Source organism: Mesoplodon mirus (genome assembly GCF_964341445.2).
Source record: "Mesoplodon mirus genome assembly, chromosome: 19".
Classification (NCBI taxonomy): Eukaryota; Metazoa; Chordata; class Mammalia; order Artiodactyla; family Ziphiidae; genus Mesoplodon; species Mesoplodon mirus.
In genome coordinates this window covers 63224757-63250351 of record NC_138995.1, presented here as the reverse complement: position 1 = coordinate 63250351, position 25595 = coordinate 63224757, and the positions used below count along the sequence as shown (strand labels likewise).

At 41.8% G+C, this 25595-nt stretch overlaps 1 protein-coding gene across 1 annotated transcript; it reads right to left on the bottom strand.

Annotated features, from left to right (window-relative positions):
- Positions 1-211: 211 nt before the first annotated feature.
- On the bottom strand, positions 212-25595 carry LOC309794836 (uncharacterized protein; the record flags this gene model as incomplete). The annotated part of the gene is made up of 9 exons (XM_082606710.1): positions 212-2254; positions 5166-5261; positions 7367-7493; positions 11407-11498; positions 13701-13785; positions 14113-14207; positions 17449-17525; positions 24235-24362; positions 25563-25595. 9 exons carry the CDS (start codon positions 25593-25595, stop codon positions 234-236), a joined length of 2754 nt encoding a protein of 917 aa, XP_082462836.1. The 3' UTR covers positions 212-233.

Genomic DNA, 25595 nt, shown 5'->3' with positions numbered 1-25595 from the left:
TTTAAAAATAACTTTCAAGCAGACTCTGAAGGATACTGAGCTAACATTATGGAGCACTTAGTCTGGGTCAGGCACTGTGCTGAGCACTTTGTATGCATCAAGTAGTTCAAAATTTCATAGCAAGGGTTTTAAGGGAGTCATAAAATTACATTTACCTTTTGAAAAGACCACTGTGGCAGTAGTGTGAAGAGTGAACTTGAAGGGGACAAAAGAGGATGCAAGGAGACAGGTTATTAGACAATTGGAATAGTCCAGGTGAAATGACAGTGTTTTGGACTAGGGCAGCGAGAATGGAAAGATGTGGATGAATTCCAAAAATATTCAGCAGACATATCAACAGGACTTGGTGACACAGAAGGTGAGGAAGAGCTGGGGGCCCGAGATGACTCTACAGCATGAATTTTCTGATGATGAGCAAGGTGCGCACTTTGTCTGAAGACCTTTCTGCATTCCTTACATTTGTAAGATCTCTCTCCAGTGTGGATTCTTCTATGTAGATTAAGGTGTCCAATCTGGCTGAAGGTTTTCCTACATTCTTTACACTGATATGGTTTTTCTCCAGAGTGAATTCTCTGATGAACAGTAAGGGATTGCTGATGGCTAAAGGCTTTACCGCACATGCTACATTCATAAGGTTTCTCCCCCATATGACATCTTTGATGACAAATGAGTGACGATTTTGTTCTGTATGCCTTCTCACACTCAACACATTTGTAGGGCCTTTGGCCAGTGTGAAGTCTCCGATGCTGAGAGCGGGATGAGCTATCACTAAAGGCCTTCCCACATTCAGTACATTTATAGGGTTTCTCTCCCGTGTGAACTCTCTGATGTTGAATAAGGCGGGTAGTCTGGCTGAAGGCTTTTCCACATTCAGTACATTCATAAGGTTTCTCTCCGGTATGAATTTTATGATGCTGTGCAAGGTGTGCTCTCTGGTTGAAAGCTTTGCCACATTCCTTACATTCATAAGGTTTCTCTCCAGTATGAATTCTCTGATGAGTAGCCAGCTGTGAACTGATGCTAAAAGCTTTTCCACATTCTTTACATTCATAGGGTTTTTCCCCAGTATGAATCCTCAGGTGACTAGCAAGGTGTATGCTCTGCCTAAAGGCTTTCCCACATTCCCTGCATTCGTAAGGCTTCTCTCCAGAATGCACTCTTTGGTGCTGAGTGAGTGAGGCATGATGGCTAAAGGCTTTCCCACAGATATCACATTCGTACGGCTTCTCTCCTGTGTGAATTCTCTGATGGACAGTCAGGGATGAGCCATAGCTGAAGGTTTTTCCACACACATTACATTTGTAGGGTTTCTCTCCAGTATGAGTTCTCCTATGCTGAATAAGTCCTATGTGATCACTGAAGGCTTTCCCACAGTCGATGCAGTCAAAGGGTTTCTCCCCAGTGTGATAATACCTCCAGTGACGGATAAGGGATGTGTTCTGCCTAAAGGCTTTCCCACATTCAATACATACATAGGGTCTTTTGCCAGTGTGACATCTCTGATGTCGTGCAAAGGATGAGCCATCACTGAAGGCCTTTCCACATTCCTTACATTTATAGGGCTTCTCTCCAGTATGAATTCTCTGATGCTGAGCAAGGTGCGCAGGCTGGCTGAAGGCTTTTCTACACTCCTTACATTTATATGGTTTTTCTCCAGTATGAATTCTTTGATGTTGAATAAGGTGAACATTTTGGCTGAAGGCTTTCCTACATTCCTTACATTCAAACAGTTTCTCTCCAGTATGTATTCTGTGGTGCTGGGCAAGGTGTTGACTCTGGTTGAAGGCTTTCCCACATTCCTTACACTCATACGGTTTCTCTCCAGTATGAATTCTCTGATGAACAGTAAGGGATGAGCTCTGGGTGAAGGTCTTCCCACATTCATTACATTTAAAAAGTTTCTTTCCTGCATAGACTTTCTTGTGTTTTATTACCATGGAATTTTTGGAAAAGCTTTTTTTATCTGACTTGTGATTATAAATATTCTCTTCTATATTGTCTAGTGGGACAAATTTCCCAGATTTGTTATATTTGTGGTCTATTTCCACTGTAAGGGTTTCTTTATGAGTGATTGTTTCTTGCCTGATAAATGTCTCTTGGCTTAACAACTGCCTCTCAAAAAGATCTTCACATTTCCAATCTTCTCCAAAAGTGGGACACTCAAGTCCATGGCTTATAATTCTCTCCATTAATACATCATCACACACAAACTGCTTCAGAGGTAATTCTTTTGTCTCATATACAGATTCCCAATCTGAAAGATTCAAAAAAGCAAATGTTTCCTTTATCATGGGCTATAAGAAAGGAAACATTTAACATGGAAAAGGTGAATTGGAAATAATGAATCCCACAAAATGTATGATACACAGGCATGTCAACTGAACAAATATGCAAGCAGACCTCAGAGAATGAGACCTCATAGAGGAACATGGAAAAGGTGATTTAGAAATTAAATGTAGGATAACAAAGTCCTGAAGTAGTAATGCAATGGTAATAATATGTTATGCCTATATTAACATAACAGACTATAAATGAAACTCTTCCTCTATTCTCTCCCACTTCTGGGAGACTTGCATATATAGCTAGGCTAACTTTGTTTAAAACCCAATATCATCACATAACTCCTGCCGCTCAAAAATCTCTGTAGATTCCCAGAAATCACAAATACCTTGTGCTTTGTGACTTCCCTTGGGATTTAGGTAAAATCCTAGAGTCATCTCTTCATAATCAGAAAATAGTGTCTGTATGAACCATTTCCATGTGTCTTAATACAGTAAACTCTCTTCACTTCTCATAGATCCCTGAACTTCAGGCTGCATATTAAGGGATTTTTCCATTCACCTTCTCACTTTCACCAGGAAAAGTGGAAAGTAGGAAAAAGTGTCACATCTTAATAGGTTTTGCCATGTGTCTTTTTGTAGAAACAAGTCTTACAGCGATATGTGGGTTGGTATCACTATTATTAATCACGTTCTTATTTCCTGCCACATAAGTACCTGTCTTGCCTTGTGAGCTAGAATATAAGCTTTGGGGAAGGACTAGATGAGCCTTACGCACTATCACTAAGTCACTTCACATGCATCACAGAAACTCAGGCATATATAAGAAATTCTCGATAAATCTATAAAGAAGAAATTTGTATTGAAGAGGTGACACTAAGAGAAAACTTTAGGGGAGAGGTGATATCAAGAAAGGGCAAAGGAGAAAGTGCTTTCCTTTCCCATCTTGTCCATAGCAAATTATGGACTAATCCAATGCTCCCTAAATAGTTTTCTATTACATGTCAAGCATTAGAAACATTAGAGTAATTAGACAGTTGTTCTTGAGAAGTACAGAAAGTGATTAGAAAGACAAGGCCAACAAAGGAAGTAATCTGAGAAGAAGAAAATATGGAATATCTAATGCGAACCCATGTGGTAAAAAAGTAAAATTGGTATAAAAGTTCAGAGATGGGAGGGATAAAATCTACCAGAGAAGATAAGAAAGACTCTGAGGTGTTAACAAGCTTCCTACCCCAGGTCATCTGTGGTATCAGGAACACCCAAGCTTCAAGAATTCTAGAACTGAGGCCGTAAGAGTTCAGTGAACCAATCACCTACAGTTTTTCTTACATAGGTGGGCTGAGGGGAGCAATAGTAGAAAGAGAAAAACAGACACCTGACAGCATCATCTCCTCCTCCCTCAAATTCTTTCTTGTCTGTGAAGGCTGCCTTCATCTCCAGCCTCCCACGGAGAGTCATGGTTGTCCCTTATCTTTTTGGCTTTTCTCAACACAGATGCTGAGATATCTTAGTCACTGAATTATACTTACATCTATACTATGACTCAACGTCCCAGCAGATATACAGGCTTCTTTATCCCCTTTCCCTCATCCTCCGTCTATTCTTCACATGGCCAATTATTACCTCTTATCAGGAAAGTTCCTCTTTCTCTTTTCCTATTTAAGTCAGATGGTAGCTTCCTACATAACCAAAGTATAAAGTGTGTCTAAGCACAGCTTATTTCCCTCCTAATATTTGGGTATTTGGAGGATCCTAGAAGTCTAGGGTCTAAATCATCTCCAAATGTAAAGATCAAATACTGTTATAGAAGTGAAAGGAGAATTTCATAAAGACATAATGATCACATGTGATCCCAATATTCCCTTGTGTTTGTGAACTTTCGGTTCATTGGGGGAGGCAGAAAATAAGCATGTACACCAGAAAAAAGTTAATTATAGGCCCTCCTAAGTGTTACAAAGAAAATAAACAGTGGCTTAGTAGAGAGTAATTGGGGTGGAAAAGGGAAAAGTTCACTATACAATGTGGTTAGGGATGGCCTCCACTGAGATGATTTTTGAGTTCTGGCCTGATAGCCAAGCATGGACAGAGAGCTGACAGAGGAGTCTTCTAGGCAGAGAAAATAGGGGATTCAAAAGCCTGAGTCAGTAAAGAGCTTGGTGAGTTCAGAAAAGGTGATCAGTGGGCTAGAGCAGTGCTTTTCAACTGTATGTCAGGCACTCATTAATAATGACATTTGTAAGACACATGGCACTGCTTATGATCCAGAGGCAACCAGACTTGGAACTCAGACTGCTGCTAGCCCCATGTGGTCTTCCAAGGCTTAGAGACTCAGGATCTTGGCATACCTGTAACAAACTTGGAACATACCTGTATACCTTGCATAGTTTAGAAAACTCTGGGCTAAAGTATAGTGAAAAAACTAAAAAGGGATAGAAGATAGGGTTGGAGAAGTAGGAAGGAGCTGATTACATAGGGGCTGGTAGGGTTTGGATTTTTCCTATTTGCAACAGGAAAGCAAAAAAAGATTTAAGCAGCAGGGTATGTTATGATTTTAGGTAGCATCTAATTTTAGAGTTAAGCAAAGATGTAAGAAGGAGAGAAGCTTATATAAGTCTGTATGGCACAAGAAAAGAGGATGGGAAGGAGCTGGATAAAGATTTTTGCAAAATGAGTTATTAGAGAGAAGAGAATCAAGTAGAAGAGAAGATATTTGGGGAGCCCATGCTAAGTAGTCAAGTTTCAGTTTTCTCCCAGGCTTGAGTCAAGGCGTGACTCAAGGCTTGAGAAGTTTCTAAGAGCATAAGAAAGCAGGAAGTATCACCTTGGAAAATGGCTGAGCCATTACCTAGAAAGAATTCCCCTATCTGGTTCTTCCACACTCACCTGGGAATGGGGTTCTTCTCATCTCACTCTTCATCTCCCAAGGCTCTTTCCCTTGCTCCAATAAGGAGATGACATATGGCTTAGAGATACAAAGTCCTGCATATAAAAATTGATATGAAAATTGGCCATGTTTTGGGCATTTCAGCTGGTTCCTTAATTCTGATGGAATGACATTACAGGAATGAATAGATCAAGGGGTGACAGACTACATAAAGCTTTTGGCATAGTTTAGTGGGACTGCCAACAGTCAATTCTATAAAAGTTAAACCATTTTCTAAGGGGCCGGGGCAGAAATTCTGCCCAGCATTTTTGGAGGATCATCAGACAGCAGTAAGTGAGGTAATACAAAGGGCCCCTAGAGGACAGGTGGTTCGACTCCTGGTCAGGCAACTAAGATCCCACATGCTGCGGGGCAACTAAGCCCGTTTGCCACACCTACTGAGCTCGTGCACCTCAACTAGAGAGGCTGCATGCCCATGTGCTCTGGAACCCACGTGCCACAACTACAGAGCCCACACACCCTGGAGCCTGCGTGCCACAACTAGAGAGAGATAAAACCCGCACGCCACAACTAGAATGAAGCCCGTGTGCCACAATGAAGAGCCCACATGCCTCAAAGAAGATCCCACGTGCCACAATTAAGACCTGACGCAGCCAAAAATAAATAAAATAAATAAACAAATAATAAATCTTAAAAAAAAGGGGGGTGCCCCTAAAGACAGTTTGGAGTTTGAGTCAGGTCAACTGCCTGATTAAAAAATAAACAAACAAACAAACAATATTCTTCAGAAGAATAAAACAGAATCCAGAGTTTCTACAATGCATTATTTACAGTGTCCCGGATAAAATCCAAAATTACTACATAAAAGGAAGAAAAAATGAATCAGACTCAGAAAAAAAGACAATTAATGGAGACCTAACCTGTGATAACACAGGACTGATAACACAGAATCAGTAGACTAGGATTTTAAAACAGTTAAAATATCTATATTCAAGAATGTAAAGGAAAATATGCTTGTAATTTCTCAGCAGTGAAATAGAAATTATAAAAAAGAACCAAGCAAAAAGTCTAGAATTGAAAAATACAGTATCTGAAATACAAAAATTCTCTAGATGGGCTTAACAAGACATTAAAGAAGACATGGAAGGAATCAGTGAACCTGAAGACACAACAATAGAAATTATCTACTAAATCAATAGAAAAAATTAGTTGAAGAAATAATGGCCAAAAATTTCTCAAATTTGGTGAAAGACATATTTAGTTTCAAGAAGTTCAGTGAACCACAGCAGGTTAAAAGGGGCCTCTAGGCTGAAGCCCGCGCACCTAGAGCCCGTGCTCTGCAACAAAAGAAGCTGCTGCAGTGAGAAGACCAGGTACCACAACGAAGAGTAGCCCCCGCTCGCCGCAGCTAGAGAAAGCCCAAGCGCAGCAACAAAGATCCAATGCCGCCAAACATAAACAAACAAATAAATAAATAAATGTAAAAAAAAAAGGGGGCCTCTAGGAACTTTGCTGGTGGTCCAGTGGTTAAGACTCCACCCTTCCAATGCAGGGGTTGTGGGTTCAATCCCCGGTTGGGGAACTAGAATCCCTCATGCCATGCAGCACAGCCAAAAAAATAGTAATATAATAAAAAAGATAAAACACCCTCCTAGGGGAAAATGAGGGAAAAAAGGGGGGGGGCCTCTAGAAAACAGAAAGCTAATCCAGCCAATGGTGGGCCCCAGAGCTGAAAAGGGTCCATTTTAGTTTCCCTAAGAACATCTGAAGCAATTTTCATAGTTTGTGCCTCGCTAGTTCATTTATTGCAAGTTAATAAAAATATACAGATTTTAAAGCAATATTCTGAATTTTTAACAATCCAGCTATACTCTTTGTGAACTTTGTTAACGGTGGTAACAAGACCATAGGACAGAGGAAACAAGGCAGCACAGGAGACCAGTGAGAGTCACATCACATCCTGTTCCCAACTGACTAAAGGGCACACTCATGAAATATCTGATACACACCAAATTCACTTATTAAATCTGAAATTTTCATCAGTTCCTGAATATCCTCTTTATTTCCCAGATTCGATTCTGACCTACACACAGTAAAAAAAAAAAAAAAAAAAGTTTTAATAATTAAAAAAAACAAAAACAAAAAACGTAAAGAGTCCCTAAGGGTAATTCTGAACTATGAGAGGGGAAAAAATCCTCACCCACTGATACCAGGCTCTGATAGTTCTCCAACATCATACTCCTGTATAAACTCCTCTGAGCAGGGTTCAGCCATTCCCATTCCTCCTGGGAAAAGTCTATTGCTACATCCTTGAATGTCACCAAGTCCTGAAATGACACAAAGACATTCTTGATCAAACAATGCTCATGTCCACACATGACTTCGAGTTGAAGTGTTAAGCTGTCCCTACTTTATGTGAGAAATAGCCCTTAGAGAAAAAAAAAACTTAAATATATAATATTAAATGCTAACCTAAAATAGTACTTATTGAACGAAAATGCTAACCTAAAATGCTAAACTGCATTGTATATGATGGTGCTAATCCATTTCTCAGCATGGGAAAATATGGACAGGTGGCCACAGGGCAGTAAACAAGGGCTTCAAGTAAGGACGTATACCTGTGGTTGAACCTTCAAAAACAGCAAAAAAAGAATATCTAAGTTGATATTTTGTAAATGGTACTCTATGGGATCCTAGTGTTTCAGGGGAAAGAGGCATTGAACTGACATGGCTGTGGTTTTTTCTTACATAATAAAAAAACATATTTAGAATGCAATTTTTTGTGCTGTACCATTAAGAATTAATTAGCATGCCAAGCCATACCACAGTGACCTGGTTAGCAATATGAGAAATCACCCAGCATACGACTACAACACATCCAACTTGTGTGCTGAATTTGAGTATAACAAACCAATATATACTTAGACAATATCAAAATGAAATAATTATAATTTTTAGTTTCATAAAGACTTAATGTCCAGTTACCATCACCATGAGGTTGAGACAAATTTTTTTCTTTTTTCTTAAAATTGAGGTACAGTTGATTTACAATAAGTTTCAGGTGTACAACATAGTGATTCACAGTTTTTAAAGGTTATACTCCATTTGTAGTTATTATAAAATAGTGGCTATATTTCCCTGTGTTGTACAATATATCCTTGTGGCTTATTTATTTTATACATAATAGTTTGTATCTCTTAATTCCGTACCCCTATCTTGCCCCTCCCCCCAGTAGCCACTAGTCTGTTCTCTATATCTTTGAGGGTTGTGACAAATTTTCTTAAGTATTACAGGCATTTTCATCTTCACATTTATTTCCACTGAAAATAAAAATCTTTGTAATGCTCAGTGTTGTCATTTTCAGCAACATGGATGGAACTAGAGGGTATTATGCTAAGTGAAATAAGTCAGACAAAGAAAGACAAATACTGTATGATCTCACTTATATGTGGAATCTAAAAAACAAAACAGAAACAGACTTTGTATAGATACAGAGAGCAAACTGGTAGTTGCCAGAGAAGAGGGGAGTACAGTATGGAAAAGTGGAACAAAAAAGAGTAACCATACAGTGCAGAAATCTGACAAATACTACCTCAACCAGGTAATCAAGGTATAGTAATAAGGCATATTGATAGTATGAACCCTTGATATATGATGAAAATGGAACTCTGTGATCTTCCTTCTAAAAACACATTATTCCAGTCTAACCAGGAAAAAAACATCAGGTTTGAGAGATGTTCTGCAAAATACCAGAGAACCTCTCAAAACTGACAAGGTCATCAGAAAGAAGGAAGGTATGAGAAACTGTCACAGACAAGGAGACAAAACTACCTAGAAGACAGAACTACTAAATGTAATGTGGTATCCTGGATAGGATCCTGGAACAGAAAAAGGATATTAAGTAAAAACTAAGGAAATCTGAACAAAGAATGGACTTTACTTAATAATAATGTCTCAATATTGGTTCATTAATTTTAACAAATGTCCCATACTAATGTAAGATGTTAGAAACGGGAAGCTGAGTGTGATGCATAAGGATGCTCCCTGCTATTAGCAAATTTTCTATTATTAAAAAAAGTTTATTTTAAAAAATCTATTTTAAAAAGTAAATCCTATAGGGAGTTCCCTGCTTGCCTAATAGTTAGGATTCCAGGCTTTCACTGCATGACCTGGGTTCAATCGCTGGTCGAGGAACTGAGATCCCGCAAGCCACACAGCGCAGCCCAAAAAAAAGTAAACCCTATCAAAAGGAAGACATCAAAGCTTTAAATTATCTCTAAGATTTTTAAATATACAAAGTCCAGCACTTAACTCAAAATAATGAGGCACATAAGACAAAATCAAGAGAAAAAAAATCAGAAAATAAAAACTCACAGAGGGACTTCCCTGGTGGTGCAGTGGTTAAGAGTCTGCCTGCCAATGCAGGGGACACGGGTTCGAGCCCTGATCTGGGAAGATCCCACACGCCGTGAAGCAACTAAGCCCGTGCACCACAACTACTGAGCCTGCGCTCTAGAGCCCGTGAGCCACAACTACTGAAGCCCGCGCACCTAGAGCCCGTGCTCCGCAACAAAGAGAAGCCACTGCAATGAGAAGCCCACCGCAAGGAAGAGTAGCCCCCGCTCGCGGCAACTAGAGAAGGCCTCCACGCAGCAACGAAGACCCAACACAGCCAAAGATAAATAAATTAATTTAAAAAAAGAAATACAAATAAAATTGAATGTAGTCTAGCAACAGAATCAAATATATACAGGCATTTAGTGTGAGATAAAGGTGGCATTCCAAATCAATGTGAAAGAGATGAATTATTCAATAAATGGGTCAACTGGACGGGCAAGTGGGAAAAAAAATGAACCTCTGCCTCGCTTGTCATGACAGGTTACACATTTAATGTAACAATTTAATGTAAAAGTTTAATTTGAGCCGTACCCTCGTAGAAAAATCATAAAAATCAAGTCTAAACTTATCAGAATCTTAACTGTGAAGGGTAAAACAAATCTTGTAGAAGAAAAATAGGAGAATATCTATATGCCCTAGGGGTAGATAAAGATCTCCTACACAGGACACACAAACAAAGCACTAGCTATGACAGGAAAAAAAAGTGTCTGTGTATGCATAGAAACAGAATATCCCTGAATGAAATAACAGAAGCTGAGAATAGTTATTGTCTCCTCTTTTTTTTTTCGGGATCTTAGTTCCCCGACCAGGGATGGAACCCGGGCCCCTGCAGTGAAAGCGCTGAGTCCTAATCACTGGACCGCCAGGGAATTCACAGTTACTGTCTCTTAAGAGAAGAATTGGGAGGCAAGAGAGAGGTTTTACATCTTGAATTTTGTACTATGTACATATATCACCAGTTAAATTTTTTTTAATTTGCAAAAATTAAATAGGATAAGATTTTTTAGGTGAACAAATGAGGCTGGGAATTCGTACATAAAAAATAAAGGGAAATGTTTAAGAATTTAAGGATATAATCAGAAATTTGGACAAAATTCAGCTAGAGGAATGATTCCTGATGCATTCTAAGGACAGGAGAGGGCTATCCGTTGCACATTTAATTTGGAACCCAACTCACTGATACTGAGACACCTTTATTCCATATAACAGAAACCAAATCTTTTCACAAGTGTCAACACTGAATTTAAAATGAAGTTGGGGGGGGGGGCTTCCCTGGTGGCGCAATGGTTAAGAATCCTCCTGCCAATGCAGGGGACATGGATTTGAGCCCTGGTCCGGGAAGATCCCACATGCCACGGAGCAACTAAGCCCATGCGCCACAACCACCGGGCCTGCACTCTAGAGCCCGCAAGCCACAACTACTAAACCCACATGCCACAACTAGTGAAGCCTGCATACCTAGAGCCCGTGCTCTGCAACAAGAGAAGCCACCGCAATGAGAAGCCCACGCACTGCAACAAAGAGTAGCCCCTGCTCGCCGCAACTAGAGAAAGCCTGCACACAGCAACGAAGACCCAATGCAGCCAAAAATAAATTAAATAAATAAAATTTTAAAAATAAATAAATAAAATGAAGTGGGAAGACGAGGGGGCTCTGTGCCTCACCACACTCAGTTTTATTTACCCATGAGGCCGTCTGAGTTAAGGACAGTGCTCTCTGGGAGAAGTGGGAACCAGGCCCTTAGATGAGACTGTTAATCAGGGAATTTTCAAAAGGAAAACAGCTTTACAAAGTCCTAAACAGTAAGACTGCCTTTCAAGAAGGAGAAATGAAATAACTAACCTGAGGTATGGCTGTCACTAGTTCAACTGTCATTTTCGCCTTCTTTTCTCGGCTTTTCTCTTGGAGAACAGCACAGTCCTGGAAGGGTAAGGCTGGAGGGAGAAAAAGGAGAGTGAAAAGATGAGGCCTTTGCACTCCCAGAATCACCAGCCTAAAAACTCTATCTTCTCCTTCTTCCTCCCAGCCTTCTTTGCTTCCACTGCCCACATAACTGGGAGATTATGGGCAACCGATGGCAGTTGAGGGGTATAACTTATAACTCTGTTTCTCTTATGCTCAAGGTCCTAAATTTAATCTTTTTTCTAAAAGTTGCTTTCCCATTCTTTGGTCTTATTATGAATAAAAATAATGAGATGTGCTAGGTACTCTGCATAGATTATCTTCTCTCACCTTATTTTAAAAATGATCCCAGGGGCCTCCCTGGTGGCGCAGTGGTTGAGAGTCCGCCTGCCGATGCAGGGGATACGGGTTCGTGCCCCGGTCTGGGAGGATCCCATATGCCGCGGAGCGGCTGGGCCCGTGAGCCATGGCCGCTGAGCCTGCGCATCCGGAGCCTGTGCTCCGCAACGGGAGAGGCCACAACAGTGAGAGGCCCGCGTACGGAAAAAAAAAAAAAAAAAAAAAAAAATGATCCCATGACATAGCTGTTTCCTCTACTTTATATTTTGTAGGTAAAGGTGGACTCTTTCTCTTCCGGCGTCCCTGCTTCACGCTTTGATACAGTCTTCAGTTTGAAAACCTGACTCCTAAATGCCACCAGAGGCCAGGGTTATCCACCTTCTCCTGCCAAACCCCCAGGGGCTTTGCTTTCCTCTCACCCTGGGACAGGGGATCCTTTAGCACCCAATTCTGCCACCTTCACTCTCATCTCTGTCTTCAACCCCTCGGTTTCCCCTCCTTTTTGTCACCCAGAACTGAGGGTGTCTCCTGCTTCAGCCAGGAGCTCCAGTCACCCCACCTCTTGCTTCTCACTGGAACTCTTGGACTGGGAGCAGGGAATTCTACTCCAGGATCCTTATCCTGGCAACACACAATTCCATAAAGCAACACACACAAAGAAGCCAAAGCTATCAACCTTCCAAGTAGTCTCCCCACACACCCCACAGTCACACAGGGCCAGTTACCACCATACAGGGTAACACACAGACACTGACACAAGACCTCACATACCTCCTGATCACACAGAGGACACAATCACAAGCACCCAACGGAAGGCACATCATATGCAGTCACATATATCACAGTCTCAGAGAGGCCATGGGTACAGACACACATGGTGATACGCAAACATCACACATATACCCCCAACCTTATTCTCTCACACACACCCATGGCTCACTGCCCCTCATCTGTCTCACTCACACCCACACTCTCCGCAACCTCACAGAAACTATATTTGCAAGCCTTGTGGTGACATTCCATGGTTCACAGTCTCTCTCCTACTCACTTTGGTGTTACACACATCACTAGTTTTCCTCTCTCTCTCTCACACACATTCTTAATGGTCTCTTTCAGAGACACATGGATTTCTCACACACATAGATACACAAACACTGCAATTGCTACCTCTCTCTCACACACACAATACACACTGGGGTCTCCCTCACACTTGGACACACACGGACTGTCATGCAACCTCACACGCCGGACACACATACTCCAGTCTCACGCTCACACCAACATGCTCTCGGTCTCTCACACACACACACACCCGCCCCCACGATCTCTCCCTCTGAGCCTCTCCTGGGGCCCCGCACACTTGCTGACCTCTCACACTCGGGCACACCCGTTTCCCTCACACACACCAACATGCTCTCGGTCTCTCACACTCATAGGTCTCTCTCTGTCTCACACACACACACCCGCCCTCACGATCTCTCCCTCTCAGTCTCTCCCGGGGCCCCACACCTGCTGACCTCTTACATGCACACCCGTTTCTCTCACACCCACACCAACACACCCCGCTCGCTGACCTCTTACACACAAGCACACCCGTTTCTCTCACACCCACACCAACACACCCCGCTCGCACTCTCTCTGGACTTTTCACAGTCCAGTCTTGTCTCACACACAGCCCCGAACCCGGTTCGAGCCGCGGCCTCGGCGCACCCGCGCGGGCCTCTGGGAAATGTAGTCGGTCCGAGAGCGACGGCGCAGCGGCGCCGAGGCCTGGGCTTCACGGCCGGGTCCGAGCCGCCTGCCTCGTCTGCCCTGCCCCGCCCCGCCCTCGGGCTTGGACACCCGACCACCCAAAACAACCCACAGGCCTCCCCCCGGAAGCCAGCCGCACTCACCCGAAGGGCTTCGGAGCCGACGCCCGGGAACCGAGTGCGCAGGCGCCCAATCTCCCAGGTGGGCGGAATAAGGGGAGGGGTTAGACTCGAGGGGCGCGGGACGGGGCGTGGTTTAACGGAGAGGGGCGTGTTCTTAGGCTGATGAGAATGGGAGGCGGAACCTTAGCGTCAGAGCGGGAGTGCCTGCGCAGGTATGTGACTATGCTCTAGGGGCTTGGCCCAGGGTTTCAGCGGAGAGACTACGATCGGGGGTCGGGGCCCAGGGTTTCAGGGGCGTGGCGCGGCTGGGTGCGAGTGTGCGCAGGCCCGTGGAATGCGCACTCGCCCCTCCCGCGCCTGGAGCCCAGAAGCGTCCCTAGTTACGGGGTCTAAGCGAGGTGCGGCGGAGCCCCTGGTGTGCTCCTGTGTGTACCTGTGATTTAACGCTGTCTGTGTCCGTGTGACCGCCGAGTCGCTCCGAGTGCGGCCCTCTGAGCCTGTCTGTAGGAATGTGATTTTCTTTCTGTGCTAAGTTTTATGGCAGCAAGATCAGCGAGGGAACCCCGAATGGGCTCTATCACCTCTGTGATAACAGCAAATTAGTACACTTCTCACCTGCAAAATGGGAATGTCGTTATTATCACTGTTCAGAAGCAGTGAATGAGACGCACGTCTTTGGACCAGATCACTGGGATTGAACCCAATTCTGCCCCTGACCAGAGTGTAAATTGTCCGTGGTATGGGAGACTAAGAAAACGGTAAATTAGTAGCTGCCTTGGAAGTTGAAGTAAATAAGGAAAAGCCATTCAGAGGGGTATAGCAGAGGAAAAAAACCCCACAAAAATCCCCCGACCTCTCAGATCTTACTTTCGAGTGAATGGAAACAGACCACCAAAGAATGAGTAAAATAAATAGTATATCGAATGTTGAAAAGGCTGTAGAGAAAACAGGGAAGAGGAATAGAGAATAGAGGAAATTCGAATATTTAGTGTCAAAAAATGAGTAGTCAGAGCACTGCAACCTTTAACCATCATTCAAACTTTCATCCTGAATTTCAACATCGGCTCATTTGGGGAAGGGGGCGGCGGGAGATTCTTTACGTTGAATCTACTGTTATATTCTACCATTTAGTATTCATTTTGTTTGCAGTAACACTTTTATGTAGTCTTTCGGTTTGTATTTTCTCATTTTTCTATTTGAACTCAGAGACGCCTTAAGTATTACCCTCCACCAATTCTGCCGTGGATATCCAAAATATTCTAAGACCATTTACTGAATAATAGTCTTATTTTCCTGCTGATTTGAAATGTCCAATTCTGTTGTATACTAAATCTCTATATGTGAATCCAATCCATCTATTTCTGGACTAGGTATCTGTTTCATAGCTCACAACCCCCTCTTCTCTACGGAACAACTATCACGCTGTTTTAATAGTGGGTACTTTATACTTCTGTGTTTGATGGTGGGTACCACACTTCCTACGTAAGCGTTCACCATTTGCATAGTTGTGGTATTTATTCTCGTGGATTCCTCCTTTGTGTGGATTTAAAAATTATCTTGGAAAATCTCCTAATAAATACTATTGGTAGGTGGATTGGAATTTTAGTGAATTTATAGATTAATTGGTGGGGGAACAGACATCTTTGAAATTAAGAATTTTTTCCTTTGAGGAATATAACATTCCATTTACCATGTTGTTTTCATTCTCCTTTATTAATATTTTATAGGTATATATTTCATTCCAGTCTAGTATTTTTTTCATACTAAATCTATTCCTAAGGTTTATATTGGCTTCATCACCATTGGGAAGGATTTTTTTTTCTGATTACATTTTTAACTGGTTACTTGGGTAAGGTTGCTTCTTCCTCTGTTCTAGATCAGACCGGATTTTTAATCCGCTTGTCAGTTCCATTATTTTGTTGGTTGAATCTCTTGAATGTCTAAGCTGTACAACCATATAATTTTTTTTTCTTTTTCTATCCAACATTTACCTCTTATTTCTAGATTTAGTGTGTTGGCAAGTTTCTCTGATATAATACTTAATTGTCATGGTAATTATGGGTCTCTTTGTATTGTTCCTGTCTTGACCAGAAATACTATCAATATTTACCATTAAAAATAATATTGTTAGGCTTTTGAATCATACTAAGAGATTTTAGTCCATTTTGAAATTGCAGACAGTTTTCTCTGGTTTGGATGAAATTTATCTGTTGGAACCTACGGAGATGATCATTTCCTCTTTAAACTATCCATTTTCTGAGCTGTGTTAATAATGTGAGCAATCATTTATTCCTGGGATGTGCCTTTTTTAGTTATGGTGGGTTACTCTTCAATGAAGTTGTTGGATTAAATTTGTTAACACTGCATTTGGAAGTTCTGCATCTATATTGATAAATAATATTGGTCTATAGTTTTCTTGTTCGATGCCATCCCTGTTGGGTTTTTATGAGTACATATATGTATGTATGTGATAATATTTACAAAAGTGTCTGGAATCATTCAGACCAAAGTTATTTTTAGTTACTTCTTGGGAAGAATATTCAAATAGTAAAGACTTATCCAAGGGAAATTTTGCTCCATTTATTGTATATTAGTATGTTATTATATAGCATATTATAGTTCTCCACTGGGGTGATATCATCCCCAAGGGGGCAAAAATTGATTTTTTTAAAAAACTGATTCTTGGTGGGGGAAAAACATTCCTTTATTCTTTAAAAGAAACAGACATACATAAACATATACATAAACATATACAGTACTTCTGTGGTATTAAAATTTCATGGAGGTGGGAATGATTAGAAAAAGAAAAGCCTAAAAAAGGTTTCCTGGGAGGATAATACTGAAAAACAGTTTGAGAAGACACTGATCTATATATATATATTTTTTGCTCTTTCATAAAGTAATATGTTCTTGTTTTATTTGAATCACTAGAAAATTAAAATTATCGAGTAAGAAAATATCAAAATTAAACTAACCCTCTGGTCAGGTGATTCAGATTTACAGCCAAGTTTGGAATTCACTGTCATCAGAGATGCATAAGACTCCTGGATCTAGGATTGGGCAGGTTGTTGGGAAAACAGGCAGAAACATAAAAGGCACTGTAGTTCTGTGATATAATACTTTGGGTGTGGGGCCCTTAGGAGAACTCTGGTAGAACTATGATTATCTTAGAGAAGGAAACCGGTGATGAGATACACAGGCGAGAGTAGGATTTTTTCCACCCAACACTGCGTTTGGTGGACTCAGAATTTAGAATATCCACGTTGTTGACGTCATCAAAGTGAGCCTTGGCAGTTGGGAGACAGAGGTTCCTAATGAAAACGGTATGACATCCTAGAAGAAAAGAAAAGGAAAAAAAAAGAAAAAGAAAAGAACGCATCAGTTTAAAAAAAAAAAAAATCACCGTGGGAAATGCTGTCTGTTTCGCAGTACGGCAGCGCCACCTTCCGGACAGAGGCCCCAGGTGCAACGGCTCTATGTCCTGGAAGCTGAGATTTCTCTCTTGGAGGCCTCGTGAGTCTCCCCGTGACATCCGCATGCCTGAGCCAGTCGATGAATGATTAGCAAGCAAGGGACCCCACCGGCTTCGCTGGCCAAATGAACATAGTATATTCAGGGGTGCAGCCGACCCGGCCCTGGCGTCATCTCAGTTTTACACGAAGGGGTGACAGCCACCCTTTCTGGGAAATTCTGTCCCTATCTCTGCCTCCTAAAGATGCACTAGCTCTAGGGGCCTTTTGTCACAGAGGTTCCTCTGAAACTCCTGGGCCTGATTTGTTGATATTTCGGCCAAGAATAAGGCTGATGGTACCTGTGATGGTGGCAGCTCTCCAGACCGATGACAACCTCAAAGAGGGAGAATAAAGTTCAGGTAGCAGAACAGGCCAAATGAAAAGCCACCAGCCTGCCTTAGACAACACTCTAAGGACCAGGCCTCACAAAACACTAAGAATCTAGAGGAGCAACGGCCTACTTTCTACCCAAACAGGAGAGAGAAGAAAGGGCAACTGATTTCATTAGTAATTGTTACATACTTTACTTTAAAAATTTTTCTTTTTGGAGTATAGTTGATTTACAATGTTGTATTCGTTTCTGGTGTACAGCAAAGTGATTCAGATATATATATATATATATATATTATGTATACATATATTCTTTTTCGTATTCTTTTACATTATGGTTTATTACAGGATATTGAATATAGTTCCCTGTGCTATACAGTAGGACCTTGTTGTAATTTTTACATACTTTAAAAATCACAGCAGTTGGCTAAGACAGGAAGAAATAGGTCATACTAGTTGTCTCACATTTTAAGAGATACGATATGCAAATTGATGCAAAACAAAGCTTATGACTGTTAAAATAATCCTGGGATCTTAGATAAGGACTTTCCCCTCCCTAAGAACCAGAAAATATATTTCATATAAAACAATAGTTCCTGGGCACCTCCCTGGTGGCACAGTGGATAAGACTCCACGCTCCCAATACAGGGGGCCTGGGTTCAATCCCGGGTCAGGGAACTAGATCCCACACGCATGCTGCAACTAAGAGTTCACATGAAGCAACTAAGGAGCCCGCATGCCGCAACTAAGACCCGGTGCAACCTAATAAATAAATAAACGTTTTTTAAAAATTATCATCATTTATTAAAAAAACAACAACAATACTTCCTATAAAATCTCTACTGAGATTGTGTCCAGTGCAGTTGGGGGTCCCACTTAATACTCCAGGAAGATGAGATATTCATGGTTTTATTTTATTTTTTTTTAAGATTTTTTTTGATTTGGACCATTTTTAAAGTCTTTGTTTAATTTGTTATAATATTGCTTCTGTTTTATGTTTTAGTTTTTTGGCCACGAGGCATGTGGGATCTTAGCTCCCCAACCAGGGATCGGACCCGCAACCCCTGCATTGGAAGGCAAAGTCTTAACCACTGGACCGCCAGGGAAGTCCTTCATGGTTTTAAAATACTGTCAGTTTAACTCTAGTCAACAAATATTCGCTAGGCACATGTTGGATCCTGAGAGTTCAGAAACCAATAAAATAGTGTCAGCACCTAAGGAGTTCATGGTCAAGCTAGAAACACAGATAGGCAGGCACTTTGTATTAGTCAGGTTTTTCTCCAGAGAAACAGAGTCAATAGGATGTATATAGACATAGAGATGTGTTGTAAGGAATTGGTTCACTTGATTACAGAGGTTGGCTAATCCAACTTCTGCAGGGTGGGCTGGCAGGCTTGAGACCCAGGAACACTGATGTTTCAGCTCCAGCCTGAAGGCCATCTGCTGTAGAGCCAGGAAGAGCTGATGTTTCAGACGAAGTCCAAAGTCCACTGCGAGAGAATTCTCTCTTGCTCAGGGGAGGCTAGTCTTTTTGTTGTATTCAGGCCTTATTATGGAGGACAATCTGCTTACTCAAAGTCCACCAAATTTAAAGCATGATTTTTTTTAACATAAATTTATTTATTTATTTATTTATTATTTTTGGCTGCGTCAGGTCTGCATTGCTGTGCGCGGGCTTCCTCTACTTGCGGTGAGCAGGGTCTACTCTTCATTGCAGTGCACAGGCTTCTCATGCCGGTGACTTCTCTTGTTGTGGAGCATGGGCTCTAGGCACACGGGCTTCAGTAGTTGTGGCATGCAGGGTCAGTAGTCGTGGCTCATGGTCTCTAGAGCACAGGCTCAGTAGTTGTGGCACACAGTCTTAATTGCTCTGAGGCATGTGGGATCTTCCCGGACCAGGGCTTGTCCCCTGCATTGGCAGGCTGATTCTTAACCACTGCGCCACCAGGGAAGTCCCTCCACCAATTTTAATGTTAATCTCACAGGACTTCCCTGGCAGTCCAGTGGTTAAGATTCCATACTTCCACTGCAGGGGGCACGGATTTGATCCCTGGTTGTGGAACTAAGATCCTGCATGCTGTGCAGCACAGCCAAAGAAAACAATTTTTTAATTTTCTAAAATGTTAATCCCATCCAAAAACACCCTCACAGAAACACCCAGAATAATGTTTGACCAAATATCTGGGCCCCACCCCATGGCCAGTTTTGCAAATTACACGTTCATACATATAGACAATGTGAAAGAGAGGTGTGGGTGTAAAAATGTATCTAAGTTTTGTATCAAAATATGAAAAGTGGGCTTCCCTGGTGGCACAGTGGTTGAGAGTCCGCCTGCCGATGCAGGGGACACGGGTTCGTGCCCCAGTCCAGGAAGATCCCACATGCCACAGAGCAGCTGGGCCCGTGAGCCATGGCCACTGAGCCTGCGTGTCCGGAGCCTGTGCTCCGCAACGGGAGAGGCCACAACAGTGAGAGGCCCACGTACCGAAAAAAAAAAAATATATATATATATATATATATATATATATATATATATGAAAAGTAGCTCTCTTTCAGTTATGAGATCACAGATGGCCTTTGTTTCCCTCCTGTCATGTTCTTGCACCATCAAAGTTCTCAACGATAGCCATATAGCACTTTAAAATATGAGAATTGAAATTGGGACATGGAAGCTCTTTTCTCTTTTCTAGAACAAGAAATAGTGGAGGCTCCTCTTCTTACCCTTGGTAATGAGGCTTAATCTCAGATATTTAAGAAATCTTCAGTATGAATGAGTGCACTACTTTTTTTTTTTTGGCCATGCTGCGCGGTTCCCCGACTAGGAATTGAACCCGCGCCCTTGGCAGTGAAAGCTCAGAGTGCTAAACACTGGATGGCCAGGGAATTCCCAGTGCACTACTTTTTATAAATGTTTATTTTAGTATACACACCAAAACAAGGTAGAAGTCGTAAGTAAACGGTTTGATGAATTTTCACAAGTCCACCTGCCCATGTAGGCAGCACCCTGAACAACAAAAAGAACATTACCAGCACCTTTGAATCCCCTGTTGTCCCTTCCAGACATCATCACCTCCCCAAGTGTAACCACTACCCCACTGGTTCTCCCAACTGGGGTGATTTTGCCCCCTCTCAGGGGACATCTGGCAATGTCTGGAGACATTTTTGGTTGTCAACTTGGGGAAAAAGGGCTCCTAGCACCTAGTGATTAGAGACCTGGGATGCTGCTAAACATCGTACAATGCACAGGGCAGCCCCCTTCCCAAAACACCAATAAAACGTTATCAGGCTCAAAATGACAATAGTGCCAAGGTCGAGAAACTTCAGTGTGGAGCATCATTATTTTGTGTTCACAAAAAGTTATATACAAGAATGTTCATAGGAGCTTTGCTCATAATTCAAACATCCAGAAACAACCCAGATTATCTGTCAACAGGAGAATGGATAAACAATAAATTATGGTATATTAACACCATGGAATACTACTCAGCAGAGAATAAACTACTGAAAGATACATCGGTGAATCTCAAAAAGATTATATTGAGTGCAGGAAGCCAGAGACACCAAAACAAACAAACCAAAAATGTATGCAGCCTGATTCCATTATTGGAAGAAGTGAGGGGAAAGGAAGAAAAAGAAGTCTAAACAACAAAGTGGTTTCCTCTGAGGGCGATGAAAATGTATCTTGATTTGGGTCTTGGTTACAAGGGTGTATGTAGTCAATTGCCAGCCTGCATCAAACTTGAGTGGTGCAGAGAAGTAATCTCTACCCAAAGAGGGTATCTGCGATCAGAGATCTCTTTTCAAAAAGTTCCGCTTTGCAAGCAAGAGCTTTTTAAAGAATCTGGTGTTGCTTCATGCAAAGGTCCACAGAAGTTCTGCTGGGTCATCCACTCTGGCACTGCAGTTTACCCAATACTTTCAAGTCCTGTTCAAATGGATTTCCGTCATGGAGATGTCATTTAATATCCTATAGATTATTGAGTACAGGTCTATGCCAGTCACTCCAGAAATTGTAATAACCTCTCCTGATTTAATCCACGTCAATACGTTTTGCTAAAGCAGAATTTTGATCTACTTTGTTTGGATAAGTACCTCCAAAAATCCATACCCACAAGCATTTCCTTGACTAGGTTGAGAAATCTTAGTGAATGCTTTGAATGGTTCCTGAGTGTCTTTCATATCTTCCTATTATCCTTCTGCGATTCAAACTCTGGGCAGTATTACAATCAGATTCTGGTTACCAGTCAGGCAAGCAGTGGATGGGCTAGGAGAGGCAGGGTTCCTCCAGATAAAGACCAGTTAAACATTGTAGTTGAAAGCTCTCTAGATCCTGAATCCTGACAGACGTACTTATTCCAATAACAATCTCCGTCTTTTTCATTTAATGCCCTCAGTATCAACAAGCCACCCAGAAAGGGTATACATTTAATTATCAGTGTAGCTAGGCAAACCATGGGACCACTGTCTGATTTGGGGTTACAGCCAAAAGGGCTAAGTCCTAAGCCTTATGAGATTCCTTCAGCAGAACTGCATTAAGGCCCCGAGTTCAAGTCAATGAATTAATAAGGCCCTCCCTGCATTCACTGATTTACTGATAAATATCTATTAATGACCTACAACATCTAAGGCACCTTTCTAGGGACTGGAGAAAATTCTTTCCCTCATGGAGATTACATTCTGGCACTGGAAAGATGCACATTAAAAAAATAAATATGGGGAATTCCCTGGCGGTCCAGTGGTTAAGACTTTGTGCTTTTACCATTGAGGGCCTGGGTTTGATCCCTGGTGGGGGAACTAAGATCCTACAAGCCGCATGGCGTGGCCAAAAAAAAAAAAAAAAGTATAATAAATTAGCAAAATAAGGGCCACAGAGAAAAGTAAAGCAGAGATGGTGGGGCAAGGCACATGGCTTGACAGGATTAAATTTAACCTACAATTTCTGGGGGAGCTAAACTCGGGTATCTCGATTTTCTTGAGTTTGCAGTCCTTTCCCCTTGACTTGAATGTAGTTATTCAACTTGCCTCTGAAAACTCCTGTTTATTTTTCAAAGCCTATCCCTGAAACATTTCTCTGAGAACTTTTCTGGATTTCAGAACTATTCAGTAGTGAATCCTTTCCCTTCTTAGACATGGTTCGTTTTCTGGTACCACTCAGTACATTGTACTCTGGAGTTGTATGTGCAATTTAAACTCTGTGAAACCCAATTCTCTGCCCTTTCCACAAAATTTAAATTACATGACTGCTTGCTATTTTGGATGAGTCTTGTCGTAAAGAGAAAGTAAGGCAGCATCATGATATTGAAATCACAAGGTTGGGGGTGTATGTGGTAACTTATTTATCTATCTTAATGGCACCTAAAGCAACACCTGAGAAGTATCTGAGGACAAGGAAAGTTTGCACCAAACCACAAAATGTGAGTTTTAGGTCTCACCGAGGCCTCCTTTACTGTCATCTGAAGCCACGTGGATTTGCTAGAATGCATCCAGCTCTAGGAACTGTTTCCATTGCGGAAATCTTGCTGTGGATTAACATAACTCACAGAGTGGTACAAGGACCTGGAAAACTTCTTAGTGAATGTGTGCAGAATCCAGAAGTCCACAGCTAGACCTTTCCCCTGGATAAAGTCTTGTAAATGGGCCAGAAGCCATGGAGGAGATTCTCTTCTGTAGCCACTCTTCACTGGTTGAGCATGACAGGACTCACAGTGGAGAATTAGAGATTGAATATGTTTGTTAATGAAATAGCTCTTGGATGGATATATTTATTTAATTAATTGGAGGACACGGTAAGAACTTTTTGGAAAGATAAAGAGAACAGAAGCTTTGAGGAATGTTTTTGAGAAAACAGCCTTATGAAATGAATGAAGGATGAGGTGGTGAAAACAATCCAGAGAGTAAAGATGGAGAGCTGATCACAAACGGGTGTGTGGGGGGAGGGTCGGCAGGACACAATCACATTTGGAGGCTGGAGGTAATTATTTTAAAAGATATGAAAAAAAAAAGATATGAGAGTAGGTTGACCACTGAGGATGAAAGCTGGATCTACTGGGGAGCTCAAACCAAAGACCCTCTGAAGGGAGATGTCCAAACACCTTAAAACTGCAGTCACGTCAGGGAGCAGCCGGCTTTTTGCATGTATGTCCTTCCCTCTGCTTGGTTCCCTACTCTCCTACCCGTGGAGATCTTGCCTCCTTGGCCCTTATCACCCAGGGCTAGCTGTGTGCCTTGCTCCAAGAGGGAAGCTACGTCGGGCTCAGAAATGGAAATGCCTTTGGAAAGAGAAAGAAATGGCAGTTGGCCATGCCATCATGATCCAAGAATTCAGCCACTACCACAGGAATCAGGATAAAAGTCCTTGTAAGAATGGCCAGGGAATTCCCTGGCAGTCCAGTGGTTAGGGCTCCGCACTTCCACTGCAGAGGGCGTGGTTTCTATTCCTGGTGGGAGAACTAAGATCCCGCAAGCTGTGCAGCGCAGACCAAAAAAACCCTAAAAAACAAAAAACAAAACAAAACAAACAACAAAGAATGGCCAAAGTTTAAAGGTTTTCTGAAGGATGGGAAAGAGGAAGTTGTCTATTTCTAACTGTACTCTTCGTGGAACATGGAACAAAAAAATGAAGTAAAGGCCACTGTAGTCCCCCAGAGATTTCCAACAGAAGGAGGAAGATACAGCAGAAAACAGATGCCGAATTAAGGGCTGGACGCACTTACCCAGCCAGACCAGGTTCTGGTAAGTCTCTGACATCACAGCTGTGTACAGTTCTCTCTTTAGCGGGGTCCAGGAATCCCCACTCTTCTTGGGAGAAGTCGACGGCTACATCTCGGAATGTCACTGATCGCTAAAACGGCAAACACTTCCTTACTCACAAAGCCTGAGGGAGAAGGGCAAAGTTCTTGGCTGAAAAAAAGGAGGTACTACATAGGCACTGTGGTGTGTACTGTAGGATCCAGGTTTGTTTTTTGTTTTTTGTGTGTTTTGCCAAATACATGTACATACTTGCAGACAGTGAAAACCAACTCTTTGGGTAAAAGAAGAATTATCCTAATTATCAACCGAATTGTTAAAACTGGCTGCGGGCCCTGTTTGAGGAAAGCATTTCAGGAACTTGTTTGGAAAACAAGGATTTTTGAGGAAAGCACGAACCATTCTGCCTCTAGACTGCGTTTCCAGCTGTGGTTCAGATCCTGGCCCCGAGTTGCAATATCCAGCTGGATTTCCAACCTACAACCAGCCCTGCTCAATTCAGTCCGGCCCCTACATGCTAACTGGTAGGAGCCAATTCCTTAATCTATATTGTTGCTACTGTTTCTCCTGAAAAACAGGGATCTTGTACAATTCAGTGGTTTTTGTGGGCTGACAAAGACTCCTTAGTTTGTCTGAAGTCTGAAGACAAGGGGAGACTGTCAGCAACGCAGGACCTCAGTTCAATCCTGAATGGATTGCAACACGAAGCTTTACATATGTCTTCCTGTCTGTATAGAGTTTACTTGGGCCGCTAAATGTGTAAATGTATATAGACAGAATTTTACCACCTTCTGGATTCTCTAATTGTTTAATATGTTCTATAATGTCTAACACATCACATCCTTAAAAGCCATCTGTCCATTTATCTTTACATTTCAAAAAAAATATGAATATAAGGTCAGCATATACTTACGCTCAGTATTTAATGGTGAAATTTAAATGTAAGTACAATGAAATGTGAAAACTGTATACCCAAAAAACAACTGGATTAAAAAAAACTGGATTATGGATTTCTCTTTTTGTAAGTGCATTTCATAGTTTACTATAATACTGGAAAACATATTTGTTTAAATTTGTGTGCCTGTGAAACAGAAGCTGTTCGCCAACAAGTAAGGAAAAAAGAAAAATCTCACTTCTTTTAAAATTTGTCCTTGGACGTGGGATTAAAGCTCGGTGCAGTTGATAATCTGCAGTATTCATGAGGATCTCCGTTTTACTAGATGACTTTATTCTTTAGGGTTAGAGTTAACCTTTATTCTCTAGGGTCTCATTGCAGAAAAAAATCAGAACTCACCTGTGATGTGCCTTCCAGAAGTCCACTGGTCAT